The sequence below is a fragment of the Heloderma suspectum genome, chromosome 6 (genome assembly GCF_057233095.1).
Source record: "Heloderma suspectum isolate Gila_16-S chromosome 6, 16-S_ref, whole genome shotgun sequence".
Taxonomy (NCBI): Eukaryota; Metazoa; Chordata; class Lepidosauria; order Squamata; family Helodermatidae; genus Heloderma; species Heloderma suspectum.
The window spans coordinates 57,508,217-57,533,118 of NC_139463.1; the positions used below are offsets into that span (position 1 = coordinate 57,508,217).

At 45.1% G+C, this 24,902-nt stretch overlaps 2 protein-coding genes across 4 annotated transcripts in view; one reads left to right on the top strand and one right to left on the bottom strand.

Annotated features, from left to right (window-relative positions):
- Nucleotides 1–10,998, bottom strand: part of IKZF3 (IKAROS family zinc finger 3) — a 68,497-nt gene extending 57,499 nt beyond the window's left edge. Inside the window, exon 1 of the mRNA XM_084804526.1 lies at nt 10,864–10,998. Within this exon, the coding sequence (XP_084660652.1) occupies nt 10,864–10,870 (7 nt within the window). The 5' untranslated portion in view covers nt 10,871–10,998. The remainder of the gene's footprint in view (nt 1–10,863) is intronic.
- Nucleotides 1,602–23,969, top strand: ZPBP2 (zona pellucida binding protein 2). Of its 3 annotated transcripts, XM_084804529.1 has the most exons (10): nt 1,602–1,844; nt 3,994–4,115; nt 9,676–9,719; nt 14,988–15,068; nt 15,731–15,856; nt 17,712–17,873; nt 19,063–19,281; nt 20,801–20,886; nt 21,846–22,023; nt 23,838–23,969. In XM_084804529.1, exons 3-10 carry the CDS (start codon nt 9,677–9,679, stop codon nt 23,933–23,935), a joined length of 993 nt encoding a protein of 330 aa, XP_084660655.1. In that variant the 5' UTR covers nt 1,602–1,844; nt 3,994–4,115; nt 9,676; the 3' UTR covers nt 23,936–23,969. The 3 variants fall into 3 exon arrangements, with proteins under 3 accessions (XP_084660655.1, XP_084660653.1, XP_084660656.1); XM_084804527.1 differs by lacking the exons at nt 1,602–1,844; nt 3,994–4,115 and having other exon boundaries at nt 9,558–9,719; XM_084804530.1 differs by lacking the exons at nt 1,602–1,844; nt 3,994–4,115; nt 9,676–9,719 and adding an exon at nt 12,401–12,503 and having other exon boundaries at nt 14,991–15,068.
- Nucleotides 23,970–24,902: the final 933 nt, after the last annotated feature.

The window sequence follows — 24,902 nt, forward strand, 5'->3', positions numbered from 1 at the left end:
ACATGTAAACACTGAGGTCAGATAGAAATGAAATGCAAAAAATATAGTCTGTGACAATTATGTTAAAGCTTATAAATGCTGTGCTTCTTTTGCATGCATACATGGCACAATCCTGCACATGTCTGCTCAGAAGAAAGCCCCACTGAGATCAATGGCATTTGTTCCCAGGTAAGTGTGTATAGGATTGTAGCTTTAAACTTTAATACAATAGCCACAGACTGTATGTTTTGCATTGCATTTCTCTCAGACCTCACTGTTTACATTTCCCTCTCTGCACCCATGGATATACGTGCCTGCCACCTGAGCCTAAGGCTTCATGCATCAGATAAAGTGGACTCTGAAAGCTATGCCATAATACGGGTGCAATCCTATGCTGAAAAATGTTTAGACAGAAAAAGTCCCATTATTCCTAGCATTCCCCAGCCAGCACAGCTGTCTAAATATGCCCAGTTGGGGCAATGCTGGGAGTTGTAGGCCTTTTCTCTGTCTAAACATGCATAGGATTGTGCCCTGAATGACTTACATTTTCAAGCTGCCGCTAGACTTATTATAATTTGCTGTCAGAACAGAAGGCCTTTATCACCTCCCTAGTGTCCCCTTACTGGCCTTCATGTTCTGTCCCAGAGAAAACTATCAAATCTACCTTCTACAAAGCCTTCCTGAACTCCCCTTAGACTTGTCTATTTTGCCCTTCTCTCACCCCCACTATTCATGTGTACAAACTACATGCTACATCAGATGCAAGATCGCATTTAATATGGCCGCTTTTTTTTTTTTTTAAAGAGGCAATTGGTTCCAACAAAATCACCTCCCCACTTTCCAGGGAGAGAAGCTGATATTAGCTGGCATGGGTACAAGGATGGAACCCAGTGTAAAAACTGCACATTGATCTATGGTGATGGCTAAAGAAAGTACTGGTGGGAATATGGCTTTACCCTTTGCTGTTATGGCAAGTGGTCCAAAAACGTAAGAACATAAGAGCCATGCTGGATCAGAGCAAGGGTCAATCTAGTCTAGTTCACACAGCGGTCAACCAGCTGCCGACCAGGAAACCACAAGCAGGGCATGAGTGCAACAGCACCCTCCTTCCCATGTTCCCCAGCAACTGGTGTACATAGGCATACTGCCTCCGGTACTGGGGGTAGCACAGGCCTTAAAGCCACTAACAGACTTCTCCAGGCAACAAAAACCTTAGCCAGGCCAATTTTTTAAACTGTTTTTTGGCACCCATAGCTGCAGGCGGAGATCAGTAATGGTGGACTAATGAAATTGCAGGCAGTTTGTCTGTCATTACTGAGCTTCTCATCACAGAACCCCTGACACATTGAGGGAAAATGGACTGAAAATGGCCCGGGGAGATTAATCAAGTATTCATCTTTGTAAATGGTGAAGCTATGGCCTCTCTGCTTCTTTTTCTTCTGTCTCTGTGTCTTCCTTTCTCCTCTCCTTTGATCTCCTTATCAGAGAATCTGATGTCTGTTTTAAAAAAAACAAACCCAGAAAACAAACCCCAACCCTTGGTCCTGGCTGTTACATAACTGCAAAACGTAGCTCACATAAAGCAGCAGGAAAGTGTTAACCGCTTCCCTCGCTTCACCACCACGGTTTATGGAACATGCATGGGGCCTCTGCAACATCCGAGTATAAGAACTTTGATAACTGAAGACCTTTCCAAACCACCACCACCCCACGCAGTTTTTTCTTTCTTTCCCTGAACTTCAAAGCATTGCTTCTCTGGATCCAGCACTAACAACACAACTTCTGTCCCCGTACAATAGACTGGGTAGAGTGGAAAGGAGAAAGGCCAGCAGGAGCGAAGAGGTAGCTTGTCGGTAGGCTAGCAGGTCTGTAACCCAGGGGATGTCTCCACCAGAGATGTACTCCAAGGTGGCTGTGTGTGGAGGTCGTTCAGGGTACATGATGTCGTAGCCATCCAGCAGCCGCCCCGGAGCTTATCGCGGAAAAACCGGATTTTCTGAGACGGTTTAAAGTCCGATTCTTTTCCTTAAGTTGGGTTCTCGTCGGTATAGTTGCCGTGTGCCCCAACCCCTGCATTGACCTCGGGGATGCTGGCCCTGCCCAGGGGTGTGCCTTTCACCGGGACCCCAGTCAAGGGGTGTTTCCTGTGTGCTTCCCGTCCCTACCAAACCAATTAGTGTCTACTCAAAAGTAACACCCATTGTGTTCAATGAGGCTTGGGGCTTGTTGGAAGGCTTGTCTTACAAATGCGCACATCGGGAGTGTTTCTTTCGCCCCTCACCGCGATCAAGCGCAGCAACAGGCTACAAAGGGGGCTCGTTGGGGGGCTCGTCTTATAAATGTGCACAAGGGGAAGTAAGTACTGTGCACTTTCCTTATGGAGCCTGGAGGGGGTGGGGAAGCCTCCCCACCCCACCCGGAAGTAAGTTGTTGGTTGGTTGAGCCTCCCCAGCCACTCAGGATGACGTTCACTACAACCCCCCACCCCACCCGGAAGTAAGTTATATGAAGCCACTTAGAATGGTGCGATGTACCCTCTCGTGGAGCCCTGCCCGGACCAAAAGTGGCTCCTACAAAAATGCGGCTGAGCCACTCCTCCGTTCTTCCGTTGTCATGGAAAAAGGTCCTCAGTCTTTCCCCCTTTTGGGCCAGTGGCAGGAAAAGCAAGGGATAAAACTGGCCCCGGTCTTGCTAGAAACAGCTGGCCCTAACCCAGACCATCCCTGGACCAGCCCCACACCAACCTGGCTCTACCCAGGCACCAGAATGTTTATTTCATGGGAAGGCAACCCTATGGGAAGGAGGGAAATCAACCGATGACACTTCCATTAAACAGGACAGTTGTGTGCTCCATCACTGGAGAAGCAGAGTCCACTGGCCTGAGCTAATTTAAACACACAGGGTTGGATCCAGATTTAGCCATACTTAGTGTAGACCCATTAAAATCAATGGAGCAAGTAAGCCATGCCTCACTTAAATCCCATTGATTTCAATGGGTCTGTGAGTAGGACTGGGTTCACACAACACACTAACCCATGTTGGTTTATTTTCTGGAACAACCCATGATAGGTTAGCGTGTTGTCTGTGGGATGTCCCCCCCAGTGCTGGGTTATTTCCCCCAAATAAGCCACCCTGAGAACCCACGGTCTGCAGTAAAGGTTATTTTACCTATGGTGGGTTCACATGATGTCTGTCACACCAGCGTGGGTTACAGAGATCACCTACAGAGCTGCTTGGCAAGAGCAGCCAAAACCGCTGCTGCCGCTCTGCCCCCCTCAACCAATCTCTATTCCTGGGGCAAAGGAAGCTGGGATACCTGCCTGGCAGGGTGGGAGGACTACAGGAGGAGGAGGATGGGGGGGTTTGAAATAAACTACTCTGTGTAGCTTGTTTGCCTGATTATCTGATGAGAACACAGCGGGTTGTTTGCATAACCGCCTGCCCAGCATAGTTTGCCACCCACCATGGGTTAGCGTGATGTGTGAATGCAGCTTATGACTAAATTTGGATCTAACCACCTAACGGTTAGTGAAATGACGGAGCACCCGCATGTCTGCAGCAGAGAGGATTTACCTTACCAAAATTTTAAAGTTTAAACCTGTGAGGCAACAGCTGTGAGCTGGCAGGTGGTAAAGGGCCAAGTGGAACCAGCTGGGGGCTGTTTGTTAACCCTGCCGTCAATAGTCAACTGAGGCTCTCTCACAAGCAACTCATTGAGAGATTATAAGCATATGGTACTTAATTTGAGTCAGAGATCACCCTGATTTAGTCCCAGAAGTGGTACTGAATGCGAATGCTCAGTTGGGGAATGCTGGATATAATAATAAAGATAGCAAATGCCACTGAGCATACACAAAGTTTTGTTCCCTCATCACTGTATGACCACACCCAGGCCTCTCACCACACATCTGGGACTGGAGGGATGGACAGGGGTCAGGGGATGTGTTTTTAGAAGGCTTGAGCCTGGCTCCTCACTCTGTAAGAAACTAAGCACAGCACATTTTTCTTTTTTAGCGCTGGAAGAATTAACATCATCGGAATAAGAACAGAGATTCTTTGAAAACACACACACACACTGAGACTAAGAGCGTTGTGATTTGCGAAAAAGGGCTTCAGTTTGCTTTCTACCTCTCCAGGTAAAAAATTACAACCCTTAACCATTTCACAGATTAAAACTGAGACATTCATGTAAAACCCCCCATTTTCACATCAAAGGTTACTCAAAGAATTATAAGGTTGGAAGGGGCCTACAAGACCATCGAGTCCAACCCCTGCTCAGTGCAGGAAGCCTGATTCCCTGGCGGTTCCCCATCTAAGTACGAACCAGGGCTGACCCTGCTTAGCTTCTGAGATCAGATGAGATCAGTCGCATCCAACCCCTTGCTCATCTGCTCAAGGGAATCCTCTCCCCAAATTATATATTGCTGACCAGGCCTGTAGCCAGCCTAAAAGTTCAAGGAGGGGGTGGCAAAAAGTATTGGGGGGGGGAAGCTCATCTGGTTTGCAGGCCTTTTAAAGACAAAATTGTAAACTTTTAAAAATTATTTGTAAAAAATATATATATGGGGGGGGGGAAATTGGGGGCAACCCCCTTGGCTACAGGCCTGTTGCTGACCAGCATGGTTTTCTTAAAAAAAAAAAAAAAAAAAACCCTTTAGAATCTTAATCTTCTGCACCAGCTGTTATTTACTCCGCAGCAGCCTACAGTGGCTGGCTTCTGAAGCAAGATGAGTCAATAAATTGACCAGAATGGCTTTCTTTAAAAAATCTTCAGGATCTTTATCTCACAATGGAACTGGTTTACTTATTATAGAACAGCTGCAACTCAAACAAATTCAGCAAGATGTATTACTTGGTTAGGTAGTTATGGAAGGGAAAGGAAGTAGTGTGCTGGCATTTTGCGTCTATGTAAATGTCACACATACAAGAGTAAAGGTGCATTGTTTCCATCCCACTCCAAGATGTAACTTCAGAGGGGAGGGGCTGAATTCTGAAGAATGTCATCTCTCGAACACTTTTGAAACGGGACCAGCAACCCCTAATTCCCTCCAAAAGACAAAATAGAGACAATGATTTATTTACAGGGAGAATTTCTGACGGCTGTCAGAAAAAGGATAGAAAGTGCATTTAATAAACCTTGTTTGATTAGATCACAATACTGGAATGGCCAAATGATAGGCCTCTCCTGAACCAACAAAAAAGCCATGGGGAAAAGTCATAATAAGATCTGGAGAGAAACTACAGTATGAGAGGACAAAATTTTGAGCGAAGGAGTGGCAGGAGAAAAGGGGTTCGTTACCCTTTTCCAAACCGCAGATACAAAAGCACCATAGAGAACACTATGGGGCAAAGTGCAGGGGTGAGTCTATAATAGGAGTGAAAAGCAGCTGGTGTGTGTGTACAATTCTGAGTGGAAAAAAACCAGTGGGGAAAGGGTTAAGGACCCCCCCCACCACCATTCACCTGTTCCTTCCCTAAAAATCTTAACCTCCTGTGGATGCTTTCCAATTACAAAAAAAGACTCTGTTGGGGCTTCATTACACACATTTACATGTATTTTGCTCATCTTGATCTTCATAGCTTAATATAGTTGAACCCAAAGAACAAAAAACAGAGCAAATGTCAGGGGAGCCATTTCAGTGTTCAGTTTGAGGAACGAGGGGGCAACATAGAGATGGGAAAAGTGATTCACAGAAAGGTTTAAAAGCCTGCAAAGATGAAATTGTAACAGCAGCAACAACAACAACTTGCATGATGTAATATACATTTTGCTCCCCTCGATCTTCATGGCGTAATATAGTGGAACTCATAGAACAAGAAACAGCAAATGTCAGGGGAGACATTTCAGTGTTCAGTTTTGGGAGGAGGCAACAAAACGATGGAGAAGGGATTCACAGAAAGGTTTAAAAGCCAGCAAAGATGAAATTGTAACAACACCACCATTCTAAACGCATACGTTATAATGAACAATATTGGGAATGCAGATCAAACAGTCATATGTTTCCCACACACACAAATTTTTTGAAGCAAAGAAATTTCAGCCTTTGCCATTCATACCTAGTACATAGGCCATGCAAAAAAATTGTTTTTTAATAACAATAAAAAAAATTGTTTTTTAATAACAATTGTCATCCAGTGTGCAGAATTAGTGAGGAGACGTGGTGCTCCTGAGGAATAATGCTACGCAGTTTGAAACAACAGTGAATTGGAGTGCCTTTCTCTGCCTTTTTGAAGCAAAGTTTTAAATGTTGGGAGCAAGTTTTCGAGTAATTCAGAGCTCATCTTCAGGCTTTCAGAGAAAGAAAGAAGTTGTATGCTAGACCAACTGTTATCCACAGAGCTAAATATCAGAAAAGGAATTTAACTTTAAAAGAACTCCCTTGCTTCTGTCATTAAAAAAAAAAAGTCAAAGAAACATGCTGGTGTTATTTTGGTGTCTGAAACTACATTTCAGATAGAAAGGATGCATTAGAGATGTACAATCTGAAAGACGTAGCAGTAGTCATAGAATCATAGAATAGTAGGGTTGGAAGAGGCCTATAAGACTATTGAGTCCAACCCCTGCTCAATGCAGGAATCTGAGTCAAAGCATCAAATAGCTGTCCAGCCTCGTCTTGAATGCCTCCGGTGTGGGAGAGCCCACCACCTGCCTAGGTCGTTGGTTCCATTGTCATATTGTTCTAACAGTCAGGAAGTTTTTCTTGATGTTCAGCTGGAATCTGGCTTCCTGTGACTTGAGCCCATTATTCCGTGTCCTGCACTCTGGGATGATCGAGAAGAGATCCTGGCCTTCCTCTCTGTGACAACCTTTTAAGTCCTTGAAGAGCTCTATCCTATCTCCCCTCAGTCTTTTCTTCTCAAGGCTAAACATGCCCAGTTCTCTCAGTCTCTCTTCATAGGGCATAGTTTCCAGTCCCCTGATCATCTCTGGTCTGTTGCCCTCCTCTGAACCCTCTCCAGTTTGTCTTCATCCTTCTTAAAGTGTGGCGCCCAGAACTGGACACAGTACTCCAGATGAGGCCTAACCAATGCTGAGGAGATGGGAATTAGTACTTCATGTGATTTTGAAGCTATTCTTCTATTAATACAACCCAAAGTAGCATTTGCCTTTTTTGCAGCCACATCACGTTGTTGGCTCATGTTCAGCTTGTGATCTACAACAATTCCAAGATCCTTCTCACTTGTAGTATTGTTGAGCCAAGTGTCATATCCATCTTGTAACTGTGCATTTGTTTTCTTTTTCCTAGGTGCAGAACTTGGCATTTATCCCTATTACATTTTGTTCTGTTTTTTATTTTATTTTTATTTATTAAATTTATTAATTGCCCATCTGGCTGGTCACCCAGCCACTCTGGGCGATGTACAACATATAATAAAACAGTTTAAAACAATAAAATTCTACAATAAAAACATTTTCTAAAATACCCTAACCCACCCCAAATGCCTGCCTGAACAGCCACGTTTTTAATGCACGGTGGAAGCTCATTAAAGAGGGGGCATGACGGAGTTCCTTAGGGAGGGAGTTCCACAGAGTGGGGGCCACCACAGAAAAGGCCCTCTCCCTCGTCCCCACCAGTCTAGCTGGCTGACGGGACAGAGAGAAGGCCATCCAAGGCTGATCTTGTTAAGCGGCCTGTCTGGTGCTGCTGGAGGCGCTCCTTAAGATAGGCTGGGCCGGAACCATATAGGGTTTTAAAGGTCAAAACCAACACCTTGAATTTGGCCCGGAAAACAACTTGTAACCAGTGCAACTCCTTCAGCACTGGAGTGATGTGATCTCGCCGGCGGCTGCTTTTAATCAGGCGAGCCACCGCATTCTGTACCAGCTGCAGCTTCCGAACTGTCTTCAAGGGTAACCCCACATAGAGCGCATTACAGTAGTGTAAACGAGAGGAGACCAGGGCATGTACTACCGATGGGAGCAGATGGTTGGGAAGGAAGGGACACAACCGCCGTATCAGATGGAGTTGATACAGTGCTGTCCGGCTCATGGCTGACACCTGAGCCTCCATGGACAGCTGGGAGTCCAAAATGACCCCCAGGCTGCGGACCTGGTCTTTCAAGGGTAGCTGTACCCCATTCAACACCAGGTCAACATCCCCCAGCCTCCTCTTGTCTCCCACCAAAAGTACCTCGGTCTTGTCAGGGTTCAGCTTCAGCTTATTCCTCCCCATCCAGCCACTCACTATCTCCAGACATTTGGACAGGGATTCTATGGCCAACCTTGGTGAAGATTTGAACGAGAGGTAGAGCTGCGTGTCATCCACATATGAATGACACCACACCGCAAACAGCCTGATGACAGCCCCCAGCGGCTTCACATAGATGTTAAATAGCATCGGGGAGAGAATGGAACCCTGTGGCACCCCACAAGTGAGTGGCCATGGGTCCAAAACCTCCTCTCCTAGTGCTACCCTCTGGTACCTGCCGGAGAGGAAAGACCGGAACCACTGCAATACGGTGTCTCCAATGCCCAACCTCTCCAGGCGGTCCAGGAGGATACCGTGGCCAAGGGTATCAAAAGCCACTGAGAGGTCGAGGAGAACAAGGAAGGAGCATTCACCCCTATCCAGAGCCCTCCTCATATCATCCACCAAGGCGACCAAGGCCGTTTCTGTCCCATGCCCAAGCCTGAAGCCCGACTGAAATGGGTCTAGATAATCGGTTTCTTCCAAGTGTGCCTTCAACTGCACTGCCACCACCCGCTCAATCACCCTGCCCAAAAATGGCAGATTTGAGACTGGGCGAAAGTTGTTCAGAACTTGAGGATCCAAGGAGGGCTTCTTTAAGAGCGGTCTTATCACTGCCTCCTTGAGGGCTGATGGCATCACTCCCTCCTCAAGGGAGGTGTTCACCACCGCCCTGATCCCCTCAACCAGTCTCTCTCTGCAGCCCATAATGAGCCAAGATGGGCAAGGGTCAAGTAAGCAGGTGGTCGGCCGTACAGATGAAAGCACCTTGTCCACTTCATCAGGAGGAAGAAGCTGGAACCGATCCCACAAAACCGGTTTGCCACAGGCTGCCTCTTGCTAACTAACTGTATCCACAGCGTGCGGAGTAACACCCCTAATCTGATCAATTTTATCTGCAAAGTGCCTTGCCAAGGCCTCACAGGAGGCCTTAGAATGCTCCAGTGGTTCCATTTCATTCTGTTGTAGTGATGCTATCCATAATTCTATATTCCCTGGGAGTAGATGAAAATATCAGACTCTTCTGTGCATCTCATTGGGTTGCCTATTCCTTTCACAAATGGAAACTCAACAAATAAAAAAGTATTTTGGGTTTTGTTTTGGTTTTTTAATACTGTGTAAGCCCTCTGGAGAGAGGGATCTTAGTTGGCACCTGTGTAAAGTACTTAGCGCTGTGCTTTGGCACCAAACGTCTACAAGTTGATCCTAATCATGCTGAATCAGAGCAATATCCCATTGGTTTCAAAGAGGCTTACATCTAAGTAAACACACTAAGGATTGAAGCCTGCATAAGTAGTAGTAACTAATTCTTGAAGACCATATTTGGTAGTATCCAATGACATTTGTCCAAAAAAAAAAAAAAAAGTAAAGCAAAAATTAGATCTACTTAGGAAATGGGGGTGTCTGAAATAAGGACCATCTCTTATGGGGTTGCAATCATAATTTAAATCTGCTGTGCTGGATAGATGGATTCCGATTTAACAAGAAGCATTTATCTGCTTTGCAGGATGCAGAATTCTTTGGAACTCCGAACCCTTAACAATGACAGAGGTTGGTCTGAGGACAGATAACCACCTTACTGATTTTATATCTCTTGGGACCATCCTGGCAAACTGCTGTGCACACCAAGTAAAAAACGGTCAGATTAACATTTAAAAAATAAGCGACACTCTTGCAATTTCATGTATGAAGCAAGAGATACTTACTACAAGGTAGAGTTCAGGGATACTCCACAGAATGGGGATACGTGTTAAAAATAAATAAAAGGAAAGAAGAAAACTCAGAATTGTTACTGTACAGGCAGCCAGATATGCTTATTTACTTGGAAGTAAAGCTTGCTGAGTTCAATAGAGCTTACTCTCAAAAGCAAGTGTGCATAGGATTGCAATCTTAGTGTGCTCTGTAAACCAGTTCATCTGAAATTGGAACATTTAGACCTATGAAATATATATTTTGCTGTGTGTGTGTACACATCTCAGCATGTATGTATCTGTGTGTCTGTTGTGTGTCTGTGTATGCATGTATAAGGAGAAACCAAAACACTTTTGATTACAAAAAAGAAAAGAAAATGGGAACCGGAGAAAGTAATTCCTAAATTATAGTCAGTGATCAACTTATGTTACAAATGTATTTTGTACAGATACTAGGACCAAAAAACTTCAGCTTTGTCTCCTTAAGTATTTTAATAGACGCATTTTAAAATGTTGTCCCCTGATGCCAGAAATTTACAATATTTTGCTAGGTAGGGATAAACTGGAGTCATAAATCTTGTCATTCTGAAAGCAGTATTTTAAAGGGGTTTTAACGTTTTCTTCAATATATTTTGCTGAATGTTGTAAAATCGTAGTAGACATGGGGTAGGAGTAAAGAGAACCTAAGTAAACTTAGAGAAGTCAGATAAAACACTAGATTTCCCCATCATTTCTACAGAACGGATGGCCTTTAGGCACTACTGCTCTCCCAACATCCCTTCTGAAATTCAGTCTTGGCAAATATAACTTGGTGGCCATGAGGACCAATGCAGCCACACATGTGTGTATACATTTTTTTTTTTTTAAAGGAGAGAAACTTTGAAACAAAATCACCCTGTAGATATGGGGCAGGGGCAAGATCAAAGCACTACCTGCACAGAAAAATACAAGGAATAAGAGCTTTCCTATAACAAAATCCAGCAGAATTCCAGCAAATCTCTCACCTTCCATTTTGTTCCGCAGCAGCTGCTCCAAATGCTTCGCTTCTAGGTTGTGGGATTCCTCTGAACTTCAGAAAAAAAGGAGGATTCCCCCCACTAGTCAGGCTTCTGCTTCGAAAAGGAGCTGGCTTGCATTGCAGCAATGACATCCAGGGCTAGACAGGAAATGGTTGTGAGTTGCATAGGAACACAGCACCCCCAGGTGGTGGGGGAAGGTGGCCGCCGTGGTGCAAAAGCACCCTCTCGAGGTACAGTCAGTTTACAGTTGTTTTCACTCATTTGTTGGGGACAGGAATCCAGCCATCTTTCTCCAGATATCTAATAATGGGAAACATTGTTCCCTCAGCAGTCAAACTCGGGTATTTTTGCACACGGCTTAATTTGTAGAAAAAGAGAGGTGCTGGTTGTGGTTCCATTCAGCCTAAAAACAGCACCCACCCTCTGATCTGGGAGGCGGTGCCCCCCCTGTTTTTGTGTGTGGGAGTGTGAGATGGGGGGCTCCCTGTTGCATTCGGAGCATTTGAAAACATTTTTAAAAAGTCTGGAGGGGAAGCCAGGGTGGACTGCTGTAGGAAAAACAGCAAAGCGTCTTTAAAGTGCCACAAGACTCTTGGTTATTTTAAATATTAATAGTACATGTTTACTCAGAGGTAAGTACCACTATGTCCAATGAGGTTTACTCCCTGGGAAATGTGTATAGGGTAGCAGCAGAAATGCTGCAAACACAGGCTAAGCTAGTGAGACCATCGTAACTGGAACTTCTAAATATATGCTTGTAACTCAAAGTAACAGTATATGCATCAGATGAAGTGGGAAATAGTCCATGGAAGTTAATACATTTATTAGTCTTTTAGGTGCCATGGGACTCTTTGTTGTTCTAAATAGGTACAGTTGATGTTCAAATCTTTTATCTTTGGGGAGCCCTTTCCACATGCATTTGTCTGCTGAAGAACGCTTAGACGTTGCAGAGGATTCTGGGCAGGGCCAGCCCAATACATTTTGCTGCTTGAGGTGAAAGACAAAATGGTTACTCCCCCTCGCTCCTTCCATGTACAGCAGCTGACCAGACTGGCCGTTGATTCCTCCTTCAACACGGGTGACCGGACAGTGTCCTCCACTGCACCGGAGGGCAGCAGTCTAGCTTAGCGGGTCCCGCAGGGCAGGCCATGTGCCACGCACAGTCACACCGTGCCCACTGAGAAGGTGATTGAGACCCCAAGCAATGGTTTCCTGTAAAGTGGCCATTGCGGGGGAAGAATCGTAGCGTGTGGCCAAGCTGTCTTTCAGGGATGCTTGCCTTCCGTTACTGATGTCAATGAGCCTCCAAGGAGTCCCAAGGTTCTCTGGAATACAGTTGGAAAAAGTTCTGGGACAGAAAGGTATCCATGGTTACTTAAAGGCATGCTGGGAAGACCGTTGGTGTGACAGTTGGACCACCAACTGGATGGGGGAGGGGCGTCCCGCTTTCTTTTCCCCTTCCTTCTGGACAGAAGGCTGAGTGGGCCTGAGTAGGAGGGAATGATGGGCTCTCTCTTGCACCATGGAAGGCGGCAGCGGTTGGTTGTCCCTTCCCCTGTGCTTTGCCCCACACCTTCTCCTCACTGTGGGGGTCATGCTGAACAGTCACATGGCCCTGGACCAAGGTAATTGGCATCCGTTTTATAAATCCAGTCCACTGGGACAGTAGCACCATAACACAGGGCACCCAGCCTGGGACAGTATTTTTTTCTTTAAACAATAGGTGCTGGGGCTCAGGCTGACCTTGATGTTGCAGCCTTCTAACCCAGAAGCCCCTTTCCTTCAGCACAGGTGTATGTGAAGGTGTGCTGTGGTTGCTTATCCCATGCACTGTGTACGTGCTCAGATAGGCTCTTTGTCTTTTACGATTCCTAATCCTTCATATGTTCTGAGGCAGAGCCTGGTGCTGGAAACAAGCTCCTGGCTCAGAGTAAGCCCTGGCCCTAACCTGGTGGTTGATTTCAAAGAGCATGGAGAACATTTTTTCATGTTCCTTGATAGGGCTGTCGCTGGTTAGAACCTGGTTTTTAATGTACCCCATTCATGTTTATCACACCGCTAGTTGCTTAATATTCATTTTTGATTCTCCAGCAACCACTTATTTTGACTGGCAGTTTTCTCTGCTTATATTCTACACAGGTTGGATAAAGTAGAGATGCCGCAGCCTGCTGAAGACAGCAGGAGAGACTCATGATAGACTGTTTATTTCCTAATGTTGTAACCAGCCAATTCCCTTTACCACTAGGGTAATTTGTATCCCAAGGAACCCTAAAGTTCTCCTTAGAAGCAAACCAGGTGTTCCTCAATACAAAGAGGAAGGTCAGGCAAAGGCAAATGTCTATGAAAGACGGCTTGATCGCCACTATCAACCTTCTCCCATAAGGTGCCGCTGCTTAATGTGTTTGTGTTAGAGGCAGCCCTTCTATCAGGCTGAGTGAAGCAGCCGTCCCGGGTGGCAGATACTGGGGGCCGGGAAGGAGCAGCAAAGTGATGGTGGACTTTGTCACATGGCCTACGCTGCACTCCTGGATGGCACATTCTTGTTGAGATGGTCCGAAGTTGGAGGCTGACGAGTATCCAATGCAGGGCAGCCGGAGCACAGAGGTGATCCTCCAGCCACCCTGCATTTTTGGCTAGACGGATGATTTTGCCTGCCTAGCCACAGCTTCAGGAAGGGGGAGGGAAGGAGGCCGGGATGCGCTTAGGAAGCTGTGTAATGTGGCTTACATAGCCTCCTCCCTGTCCCCTTTTCCCCTCCCCTCCCTGCTCCCTTTTCCCTGTCTCCGTTCTCAGTTTCCAAACACGGTGCAGAGAGAACCTCCACAAGGGGGTGGGGAGCATGGTTTCTGGGCTCTGAGGATCCCAGAAACCAAAATATCGTATGGCCCTCTAGACTGTGCCTAGTGGCCAAAGGATTGTGCCCTAAGCTAGGCTGCTGCCATCAAGCAGTAGAAGATGCTGTCCAGTAGCCAATGTTGAAGTAAGATTCAGCTACCAGTCTGGTCAGCTCTTATATATGGAACAGGAGGAGGGCACCACCTCGCCCTTTGCCTCAGGCAGCAAAATGGCTTGGGCTGGCCCTGGTTTGCGTGAGTTGTCTGCCCAGCTCCTGTGGAGCAATGGCGAGCCATGTGCCCCTTGGGACTGAAAGTGCACCCCAGGACGTGCCTAGAGCCCTCTGCAGTGTGCTGGGGCTCTGTGGGAAACGCTTAGGGATCCTTCCTGTAAATGGGGAATGCATTCCTTGAAAATGGAAAGTTTGGAGGGGGACAGCCACTTAATTTACATCACAGTTCCCCTGGGCTGAAGCTTGAATGCCAGGGCTCATCCCTAGAACATGTTAACTAGGGGCCCTGGGCATAAAAAAGGGTCCCTTCCCTTTGCCACGGAGCAATCCACAGCCAAGTCCCACACGTCTAGACTTAGGGGCCAAGGCTTCCAGGTGGGCTTGCATCCTAATACCTTTCGGTTTCATTGATGACAATGAGAAACCCCTTAAGTGCCACCTTAAGTATGCTCAGGTAGATTGGTGGGGTATAAATTGTATAATCAAACAATACACCCAGGGCTCACATGAGTTCATCTCTAAGACTCCTGATATTTTGACAAGTATAGGTTCATTACAGAGCAACCCTATACACCAATTGGGGCAGGGGCAGGGTGGAGATACGCTGCTAGTATTCTGGCAGAATACCTGCCGTATCCTATATATGGTCAGGAAGGCCAAAAACAAAAAACAACCAACCCCAAATCAAAACACCAAACATGGCATAAGAATGGCAAGCAAACGCTTTTTGGGGTGGGGTAGAGAAATTCATAACAATGTGGAGGGCAGGGGGCATTTAATGTTGGGCAGCAGAGGCCTCCTTCCCCCTCTCCTTCCATTAAAAAAAAAAACTTTTTGCTAATTCCGCAAGCGGCAACCGTGCTTCTAGCAAACTCCAGGGCCATATCCCTGCCCCAGCTTCACGTGCACACACAACACTTCTTGCTAGGATGTTGTGCCCATTCCAGGGGCCTTGTTGGAGGGAAATGGCTGCCCCCTCTGTGCCAATGAGGCCGCCAGAGGACTCGTGTACATTCACGACCTACTTTTATTTTCCCTACAGTAGAACAAGGATTGGAGGAAGCACAGTATTCTGTTAAGCTAATTAAAAAGAATTACATTTACGGCAATATCAACCATAAAGGTAAAATTTTATTATTCATTTCAAAAGTTAAGATGGTACAGTGTGTGTGTGTGTGTGTGTGTGAGTGTGCGTGTGCAGGATTACCAAGGAAAAAAGCACAGATAATTCATAAAAGTTCAGTAGAAGCAACCTGCCCCATTTGGGTCTAAAGAGCGATGCGATGCTATGCAACTGGGGCAGAGCTCCAAAGCTTCTCTGTACTTGCCAGCAGGAGAAGCCTTTTATTTTTATTCAGGAAAAAGGGCAGTCTTGTGTTTCTACAGCTGGGGCACTTTGACAGCCTTGTGAATCCTGTGCTTTGGGTCATCAACAGCCTGACTTCCCATGGCTGATTCAGAGAGTGGCAAAAGAAGGCAGTGTCTGGAACCTGAAGCCAACAGGGATTCCTCTTGAGGTCAGACAAAGCTGGACAAAACCTTCCAACCAAAGCACCGACCTTTGCTTTCCCTTTAGGCCTAGTTCCCAGTGAGATGAGAAATCTGTATCTGGGGCCATATCCAGATTGCAGGTGGAGGCCCAGAAGACAAAAAGCATAAGAAAATCCTCCACAAATAAGCTAGTGTGTCAGGGAGATGGCTACACTGGGAACCCCTTCCTGACAGCGATAGGCCGTCTTGTTTGACAGTTATGGAAACTGCCTGTTCCATCTTCTTGTTCTGCAGTGAATGTCTATGTAAAAGTGCACAGAAACAGCCCCTTTCTAGTCTGCATGGATGTGTCCCTTTCACAAGGCGAAGTCATAGACCCCAACTACCTATGGATTGGGCCAGATGGACAGACTCTAAAAAGTGAGTTACTTCTTGATAGAATTTGAGATGGAAAGGATCGAGAGGCTGTCTAGTTTAAATTCCCTCTTGAATGCAGGACCATTAACTCACCCCCAAAGTATTCAGATCAGAGTCCCCACCCTTTGATTACAGAGCGGGGATTGGCCAAAAGGACATGCCAAATAGCAGCATTATTTGTGGTGGGTGACAAAAAGTAAAAAAAAAAAGTGCGGGCAGGGGCTGACCATTTTGAGAAGATGGGGCAAAGTGTTCCGTTTTATTTACGCCCCCCCACTCCCTGCACACAGAAGAATGTCAGTCTCCTTCTACAAAGTGCCCCAATGGGAAAGACACCACGGCATGAGAAATTTTGCTCCGAGGAGCACTGTTGGGTTGTCGGTTTGTTAGAAAAGACGCTGCCTTCACTGGCAAGTGTTTCAGCTGCCCTGTGCTTTAGGCACTGTGTTTCAGCTGCCCTGGCACATGGCAAACCACTTTTGAAACTGACTGGACTTTCCAAAGGCAGTTGGTGATATTTATGTATTTACAAAATGTCTAGACTGCTCTGTATCTAAAAAGGTTCCTGAGAACTGAACAGTAAAGACAAAACAATCAAAATAGGGGGGGAAATCAAATCAAGTTATACCGATAAAGCCTATAAAAGCGTGGCTGGGCATCAGGAAAACCTTGTTTAAATAAAATTGTCTTTAGCAGACGCCAAAAACAAAGCAACGTCAGCATCTGCCTGATAGCAACAGGCAGGGAATCCTATATTAAAACTGTACTCCAGGTGGACTCTAAGCAGAACGCAGGTCCATGGGGGACCACCAGGAGCGCCTCATCCGATGACCGGTGAGGTTGACGGCACTCTCTCAGATATCCCTGGTCCCAAGTTGTTTAGGGCTTTATACACCGATAACAAAACTTTAAGCCCAGCCCAGTAGCAAACAGGCAGCCAGTGCAGTTCGCTCAGCAAAGGTGTTACATGCTGAAAAGGAGCAGCCCCTGACAACAGCCAAGCTGCTACATTCTGCACTAACTCCAGCTTCTTCAGGGCAGCCCCACAACCTTAAGGGTTGCCCCACATAGTGCCGCACACAGAGAGCTTTTCTACACAATTAATTCTACACAACAGTTAATCGGCTGTTAATCTGCTGTATCTACCTCTGGTTTTGTCGCAGGAGTGTTTCCTTTCCCGCTTTTCCAGTACATAACCTCTGGGTGGCACCGTGGTGTAGTGGAATAGCACAAATAAGCAAGAGGAAATCACATTTACTTTTGCTTTGACAATTAAATGCCACATTTTCCCTGATCTAAAAAAACTCACCAAAAGTGCTAGTTAGACACAGAAGGTAAACTGGAGGGTCATGTCATCGTCTAAAGAACCTGGAAACAACCATGAGTAGGGAATGACAAGCGCATAATTAATGCCTCATGTAGAAAACCCCAGAGTGGGTCCTGAGCTCCACTATTTAAAAATCCCATTGGGCATACTCTCAGTAGCTCTTGGAAGCCCAGCCAGAGATAATAACTTCAGGTGGCTCAAGAAGCAAGCCCAGCCATATGCTACAGGGGTAGGCAAACTGCTTCTAGCCTCAAGTATGATCTGTTAGACCAACCAGAGTTTGATCCACCCCCAGCTTCTAAATCTTCCCAAGGGAAATACTAATGAGGTTCCACCAGGATTTAATTGGCAAAAAAGAGATGTTGGAGCTCAAGTCTATCCCCCAGCCCAGGAAACAAAATTGGAATGCCCCTTGGCAGAGTGCTTGAATTTTTCTTCCTGATTCTTTATACCCCACCTGCTGCCTTAAAAAACAGAGTCTCTAGGCTCATGCTGTATGTCTGTTGACCTGGCTTCACATTTCTCTTTTAGGAAAAAGCTATGTGAATCTCACAGAAACTGGAAAGTTGATGGTGCTCGGTTTTAGAGAGCACATGTCCGGGTCTTATACTTGCACGCTTACTTACAGAGTTTTCCGAAATGACATGGAAGAAGAACAAGAAAGATTCAAGACATATAAATTTATGGTTTATGGTAAGAGAAACAAATCCTGTTCTAGGCTCACAAATAGAATTGAAATCAGGCTAATCTGAGCCTCAAACCCAAATAAAAAACTCAAGAACACAAAACAACTCTGGATATTCAAAAATGCACAGTCCCCTAATGACCATGCCACCTTCCACAGCCCCCTTCTCCTTAAAGGAAATCCTTTTAAGAGGACAATCCTGTTAGTTGTTTTGCAGTGGCCCTTTTAAATGTATAAAGCATACATACATATTATGTTTAGAAGCTGAGTGACAGAGGTTTGCAGTCAAGGTGTAGATAATATTTATGTAAGAGTTCTGCCAAAAATCTCACCGTCAGCTGCCTTTCTTCCTGCACTGGAAAAAGTATGTGGACACAGCATCTTTTCCCCTATGGGAGGGAAAATATTTTGGTGTGTGTGTGTGAAGGGGGCGCTATGAAGCTTTGGACTGGAGGCATAGGACTGTGCAGGAAGGATTCCCTTCCACCAACCCACAAAGATTCAGGGCCAACGAGACATGATGCAAGTGATGTGGAAGTGTCTCCCAGCTAATTTCTTCTTACTTTCACCCATCCATGGAGAATTTGATTAGATCAATGGCATGGGAAAGGGACTGCTCAATGCTTTCCCTCTGGTCCATTTTTCTGATAACAAAGCCCCTCCCCTCAACTACATGGGAAAAGATCCTGGGGTGCTTCCAGGCTAAGCTTTTGTCACGCCTATGCCCTCCCTTATTCACATAATCTTACAGGGGGTTCAGGCGACGCTGTCTTCCATTTGTAACCTTGGGCGTTTTTCCCATCACTTTCCCCATTTTTTCCCTTTCCAGAAGGAGGGAAAGACAGAATAGCTGCACAATGGCTTTTGATTGCTAGTGCTAGGAGCCCTCTGTCTAGAAGCCGCCAGGTCCATGCACCTTTTCCTTTTGGGGAACAAAGTAGCTAAGGGGGGATTTTAACTGGACAAATGTTCCATGGGGGCAGGATTAAGAACCTCTCGCCCCACAGTCCTGATGAAAATAGACATTCTCTTTGGCTGTAGCCCTGAGGGATCAGGGGCTGTGCCTTTTATATTATGTGTAACTACTAGTTATTGTAGGTGCATTATAAACTAATATATGTGACTAGCAACAACAACAAATTATATTGCATGCCATTTAGATTCACACATATTTCCCTTTCCCTCTATCTTTTGAAGCATATCGAGAACCAGATTACACTTATCGAATATCTGTTCACTTTACAACTAAAGAGTGCAACCTAACAGCAAATGAAGAATTCTTTGAAGAACTAAAGAAAATCTTGAACAACCTGATTTCCTATCTGACATGCCACATTGTTGAGCCATCATACAAGTGTTATTCTGTCAAGCGACCCAAACATGGGCTGGTAGATGAGCTGTTTGTTGTTTTTCAAGGTAACAGAAGGGAGTGTGTCTTTTTCCCCCAATATATGGTTTTTGGCCGTCAGGAGACAATGGTGAGATCCATGTAGAGCTGGATTGTACTTTCTGCCTGACGTGATCTCATGAGCAATGTTTGTGTGGTCTCAATGACTTGCTTCCTGGTTACATAATCACACTGAAGTCACCATCCCCTTCAGATAATCCAGTTCCACAGGGCAGGGGTAGCATGGCATGGCAAACACAAAAGTTAGTCTGTGCCTGTCTGATGCAGAGCTAGCCACTGTCATTTTGTGGTGTTTGATTTCTGAAATGAGAAGTCCCAGGGCTCAAGACCAACAGGAAGTTCCATGCTTTGTCCCAGAAGACCTTTCCCCTAATCCCAGATGTGTGAGGTTTGCTGTGATTACTCAGTAGTGAACTCAGTACAAATAGAGAATGATTTCATACTAATACTCACTGTCTCCATCAGATGGAGAGTCCTCAGAGAGGCTCATTCCCCCCCCCCCCATACCACCAAAGGCCCCTTTCAGATTTCATTAACAGTTCAGCTAAAATGTAGTTTTGGGCTGAGAGGTGGGGGCTCACCTGTGAATGAACCCCCCTTTCTAAAGTGCATTACCTGTTCACCATCCTTTCCAAAGAGCTTGCCGCTTTTGCAGTGGGGTCATAGGTTGGCAGGGCGATCTCTGAATCAGAACAGGGCCTTGATGACGATAATGCAGGCCAGGCATTGGAGCAATTATATGATCCAACATACATGGAGAACTTGGTGAGTCACAGGCAAGTAAGTTTTAAACTGTTCTGGAGAACCTTGACATTCTTCAGAGAATGATCAAAGGTTCCACAGTAACATAAGCTTCATGAAAGGTAGTTTGCTCATCACTATTGACCTTCCATTGCAATACACAATCACTGGAGTTTTAGTTCTTCGCTCATGCCGGGTGGTGGTGTGGTCCAAAAGGCCTGGTCAGTGCGCACCATAAGTATGTACCATCAAACATGTCCCAGAATTCACTGCAATGCACAGGGGTTCCATGGCTGATAAATCTATGTGGAAAGTGTTCCCTTAAGGAAGGACATTTGAAAAATGCTGTCCTGGCTGGAAATGCCTTCCGTTGCTGTCCATGGTATTTCATTATGGTAAAACTGGAGTAAGACATTCCTACATCTGTTGCTTGCTTTACTCTTCACTTTAAGAGTTGTGATATTTTTTCCTTGCTGGCCCAAAGATGGAGCTACAAGACAGGTTATGTGCCTCTTGGATCAACCATTCTATGTTAGTTGCACTCCTGCAGAAGGCAGAGATGGTACAGCTTCAAGAAAGAACGCCTTTATGGCTGCAATCCTAAGCATACTTACCTGGAAATAAGTCCCATTATAATTCACAGGATTTACTCGTGAGCTGAGAAGGTTTAGGATTACATGCAAAAATTCCAGTGCTAACTCCTTAGTGATTCTTCAGTAACTTTAGGCACAGCTTACAGAGAAGTGAATTTTAATCTGCAAACACTCATCTTTCTTTGCCTCTTAGTCAACCCATTTGCCTCTGGTTGGGAAGCTATTTGCCACCAGGTTACCTCTGACTGCGAAGATGTGACCAACAGCCGTGTTCAAAAGGTCAGAGATCTTTTCAAACTTTTCCAGACTTGCATATAAATATTTGTACACTTCAAAATTCCAGATGGATCATGGGAAAATATACATGTTCAGAGCAGCTTATGAAATATAAATTATATTTTCCTGCTCCTTATTATATACCCTTCTATCTGCAGTCAGTAGTCATAATCATTCTGTCTTGCAGTGTTACTTAATTTGATTTTGGAGGGGGCTGTGTTACTAAATGTGATTTTGGAGTGACCGCCCCCCTCCCTGACAGGCAGCCCTTGGATCAACACCTGTTCTATGTACCTACTGCATTGGTCAGGTTTTATTTACACTACAGTGCACACACATGCACAGTATTACTAGCAATGACTGACATGACAAGTTACTGAACAGGGAGGTGAGCAGTGTCAACTGGAAAAGGAGGGGAGAAAGCAGGCCAAACAGTGAAGCTTAATGAACCTGCATGACTCTAAAGCTGGGATAGGGAATCTCTGCCTCATGGAGTTTCCCCATCTGGCCCGCAAGTGTCTCCCACAGGTGTTCCACCTCTTCTCCCTCCAGCTCTGTGCAGGAAACCCTCCCTCTTAATTCCAGTCACTGACTGGAGCTAAGAGCTGGGATTTCCCAAGGACAGCCTTTCTTCAGCACAGTGCAGGGAAACCCACTCTCCAATCACTGACGGGAAATAACGGTGATTTAAATACCCAGTAGGGTATTTAACATTTAAATATCTTTAAATTTTAGAATTGAGCTGTTCTTTGTGTCCCTGTATGTTGCACTGGGGCTTACTCCAGAGTAAACATTAATGGAGCTGAGGACTTTCACACACCACACTCTGCAGGGGTGAGAAAACCTGCACTTGGCATGCTGTTGGCCATCTTATGCGTGTGTGTGTGTGTGTGTGTAAACCCTTGATGAATCCAATCAACATTTTTAAAAAGTGTTATTTCTCTGACTTGTTTATGTTTTAGGCTCGATTGCTCATTGAAGAGTTTTTCCACCAGCAGCAGTACATCTTGAAACATGAGTATCAGAACATCCCTGCAATCCATTACATAGACCATAGTTTCCAAGTCACTCGCCTGGACAGCTGTCGCCCAGGGTTTGGAAAAAATGACGTCGCCCACAATGACTGTGCAAATTGCTGTGGTATTTATGTATTTATGTATTTTCCCCACCTCATTACTCCTCCAAGGTAACCAGGATGGCATACATGGGCTTTTTATTCCCCGTTTATCCTTGAAACTCTGAGGTAGGTGAGGCTGAGAATTAGTGACAGGTCACAGATCACCCAGAAACTATTACCCACTTGGCTTGACTGTGAAATCAAGCAATGTTAGGGCAGGCATTTATCTCCGCTTACCAGCTTTGACAGGAGAATTTTGGAGAAAAATTAAATGGCCAAATTGGTGATTTAGAATTCTCCTGTAGTATATTAACTAGTGCTAAAATGCCCACAGCCGCACAGTGGAAATACTTTGAAGACTACATTAAATTGGTACAGGATCGTGGTTTCATTGTGTGTTCTGGGACACCTTGGTGTACTTTGGAAGCTTATAGGGATTTCTCACTGAGCATATCAGTAACGACGAACAAGCTTCCCTTAGGGACAGCCTTTTTAGGAAACTACCATATCAGTCTTCCTCTGCCATGGAAGTTCATAGACTCTGCCGGTCTGTGAACAAACTCTGTTTGTATAGGGTGACCATGACGTGCAATAGGTCTGGCCAAGTGAGCGTGCACCCAGGAATATGTCCTAGAATCCTGTATTCCAGGCATGCAGGATTCTTCAGCAGACAAGTTAATGGAGAAAGGGTTTCCTGAAGGTAAAATTAATGAAACAGTGATGAAACCCACACATTCTGTAAGGTACAGGCAAGGCAAATAGTTAAGATTAGCATGTTGAAAACTGGTCCTTATTCAGTATTGGAACAACAATGACAATGTACAAACTTCTGTAATACTATTATTTATTTTGTATTATTTTAATTATACTTTATTAATCAGAGTAGACAACTGCCCCAATCCAGTCTGAGCCATATGTAAATGGAAGTAGAGATCTGCATGAGTATCCCCAGCTGGATTAGCACCTGCGTCAGCAAACGGGGTCCCTCTACCTGATACTTCTGCCAGGAATGCAGAGCCAGAGGTTGCTTTAAAATAGGGATGCTTCAGGAATTCCGTTAGCAAATTCTGATATGAAATGACCATCTTCATTGTTCAGACTAATCAGAACTTAGCTGTCCACCAGATTTCACACTACTCCAAATGCTGTGACACAGCTCTTAGCAGTTTAAACATATCAAAATATGCATTTTGAGAGGATTTTTAACATTAGATTTTTAAAATAGATGAATGCAGAAACAGAATGGAATTGTGGGTATAAACATGTGAAAGGGACACAGGAATTTGGCAGGTCTGGCCATCCTTACTTTAAGAAGCAGAAATTGCACCTATCTGCTGTTGAGACAGTAGAGTGGGGTCCCCCTCCACAACTACTTTTTAAAAGGCTGCCATGCACGTAGTCACAGCTGCTGCATATGCACTCAGTTGGATTGAGGTGTCAGTTGTATTTGTGATCCCCAGCTTGTGAATCTGTTGTGCTTCCCATCGTCATGATAATGATGATTGGTGATGCTTTGATGTTGCAGATCCTTGGACTGTATTCTGATATCATTTTTAAAAGCCCTAAAGGTTTGTCAGCAAAAACTAAAAATATCCCCACAAAATTAATTTATGGAACTTATAGAATAAATGCATTGCTACAATGTATGCAAATAGCCACCAACTTTAGGCAGCTTTAAAAAAGGATTAGACAAATACTTTACAACGACAGACCATTGTTTTCCTTAGATGCAAGGATCAGACGAATGCTTTGCAACAGTTTTGTATATGATTCTATATGTATATGTGTCTCATGCGTCCGAGCTGACATAGTGTCTGTTTGCTCATTTGGTTTGCAGTGGCCTGTGACCCCGGGAGCTACAGTCCAAACGACGATGTGGCCTGCCAGATATGTACAAGCATTCGGATTAAATACTATGGGGCAAAATCCTGCTAAATAAAATCAAAATAGAAAAGTAGAGAGTAGCTGCAAAAATCCTTGTTATTTCATCATTTTAACCTCCAGTGCTGGAGCCAAGCTAGACGTTATGCTAACAACAAAATTACCAATAGTCATGCATTTCACTCCATCCTCTAATTTCTAGTAGAACTTAACTGTGCCCATGAATACGTTTTGCATCCCCTGCTTGCATTCCACATCATTGGCTGCTGATATGATGGCATGGAGGAATGCAGAATGCCATGATATCAGGACATGCGTAAGTTCTACCAGTTTCTATAGGAGTAAAGCAGGGAGGTAAATGCACTGTTGTTTTGGGGGGCTGGTAGATCTGCATTTAATACAATATCTAGTTCTGAGGTTCTTAAAGTGGTACCCATGGACACCTCCAGGGGTTCCAGTAGGCTCCCTGCCCCTCCTGGTTTTACTTTTTTAAGGGTTTATTATTTTTTAGTTTTAAAAATGTGTTTTTTAACTGGGAGACTGTAAAGCGAAATGTCAGTCTCCAGCACTACCTTAATTTCCAAGAATACCTCTGAGCCCCATGCGGGACTTGGTGGCATTCTTAGAAAATACAAACGGGGATGGTTGGGTGAGTGTTTTGCCTGTGTGTGTGTGGTGTGAGTTTTGCCTAGGGTGGGGGCGGTTGGGGTAGTGCCTGTGTGTTTTGCCTGGTTGAGTTTTTGGGGGGACAGGGGTGTTTTTCTCTGAACATCACCAAGTTCAAAGAAATTAACTGCCTTCTGTGAAATGAGTGTTTGTTGTGCTTTGTGGGGGCAAATCTGTGATTTGGCAATTGGGGGCCCACACCCTACCTCTGGCTTGTACTCAGTTTCTTGGCAAAGTTACTTGTCTCTGAGCCTCATCAGTTTTCATTCTGTGAAATGAGTGCTGGAGCAGAAAGCTATTGGTTCAAAAGAATAGTTTTGTATTTTGGAACGCAGACCTCACCTCTGCCTTGTGC

Excerpts from the sequence above, each read along its gene's own strand:
- ZPBP2 (XM_084804530.1), top strand. The coding sequence starts at position 12,401 with ATGGAAGGCGGCAGCGGTTGGTTGTCCCTTCCCCTGTGCTTTGCCCCA. Across the intron at positions 15,857-17,711 it reads AGATGGACAGACTCTAAAAA|GAAAAAGCTATGTGAATCTC; the intron begins GTGAGTTACTTC and ends TTTCTCTTTTAG. Across the intron at positions 20,887-21,845 it reads CCAACAGCCGTGTTCAAAAG|GCTCGATTGCTCATTGAAGA; the intron begins GTCAGAGATCTT and ends TTTATGTTTTAG.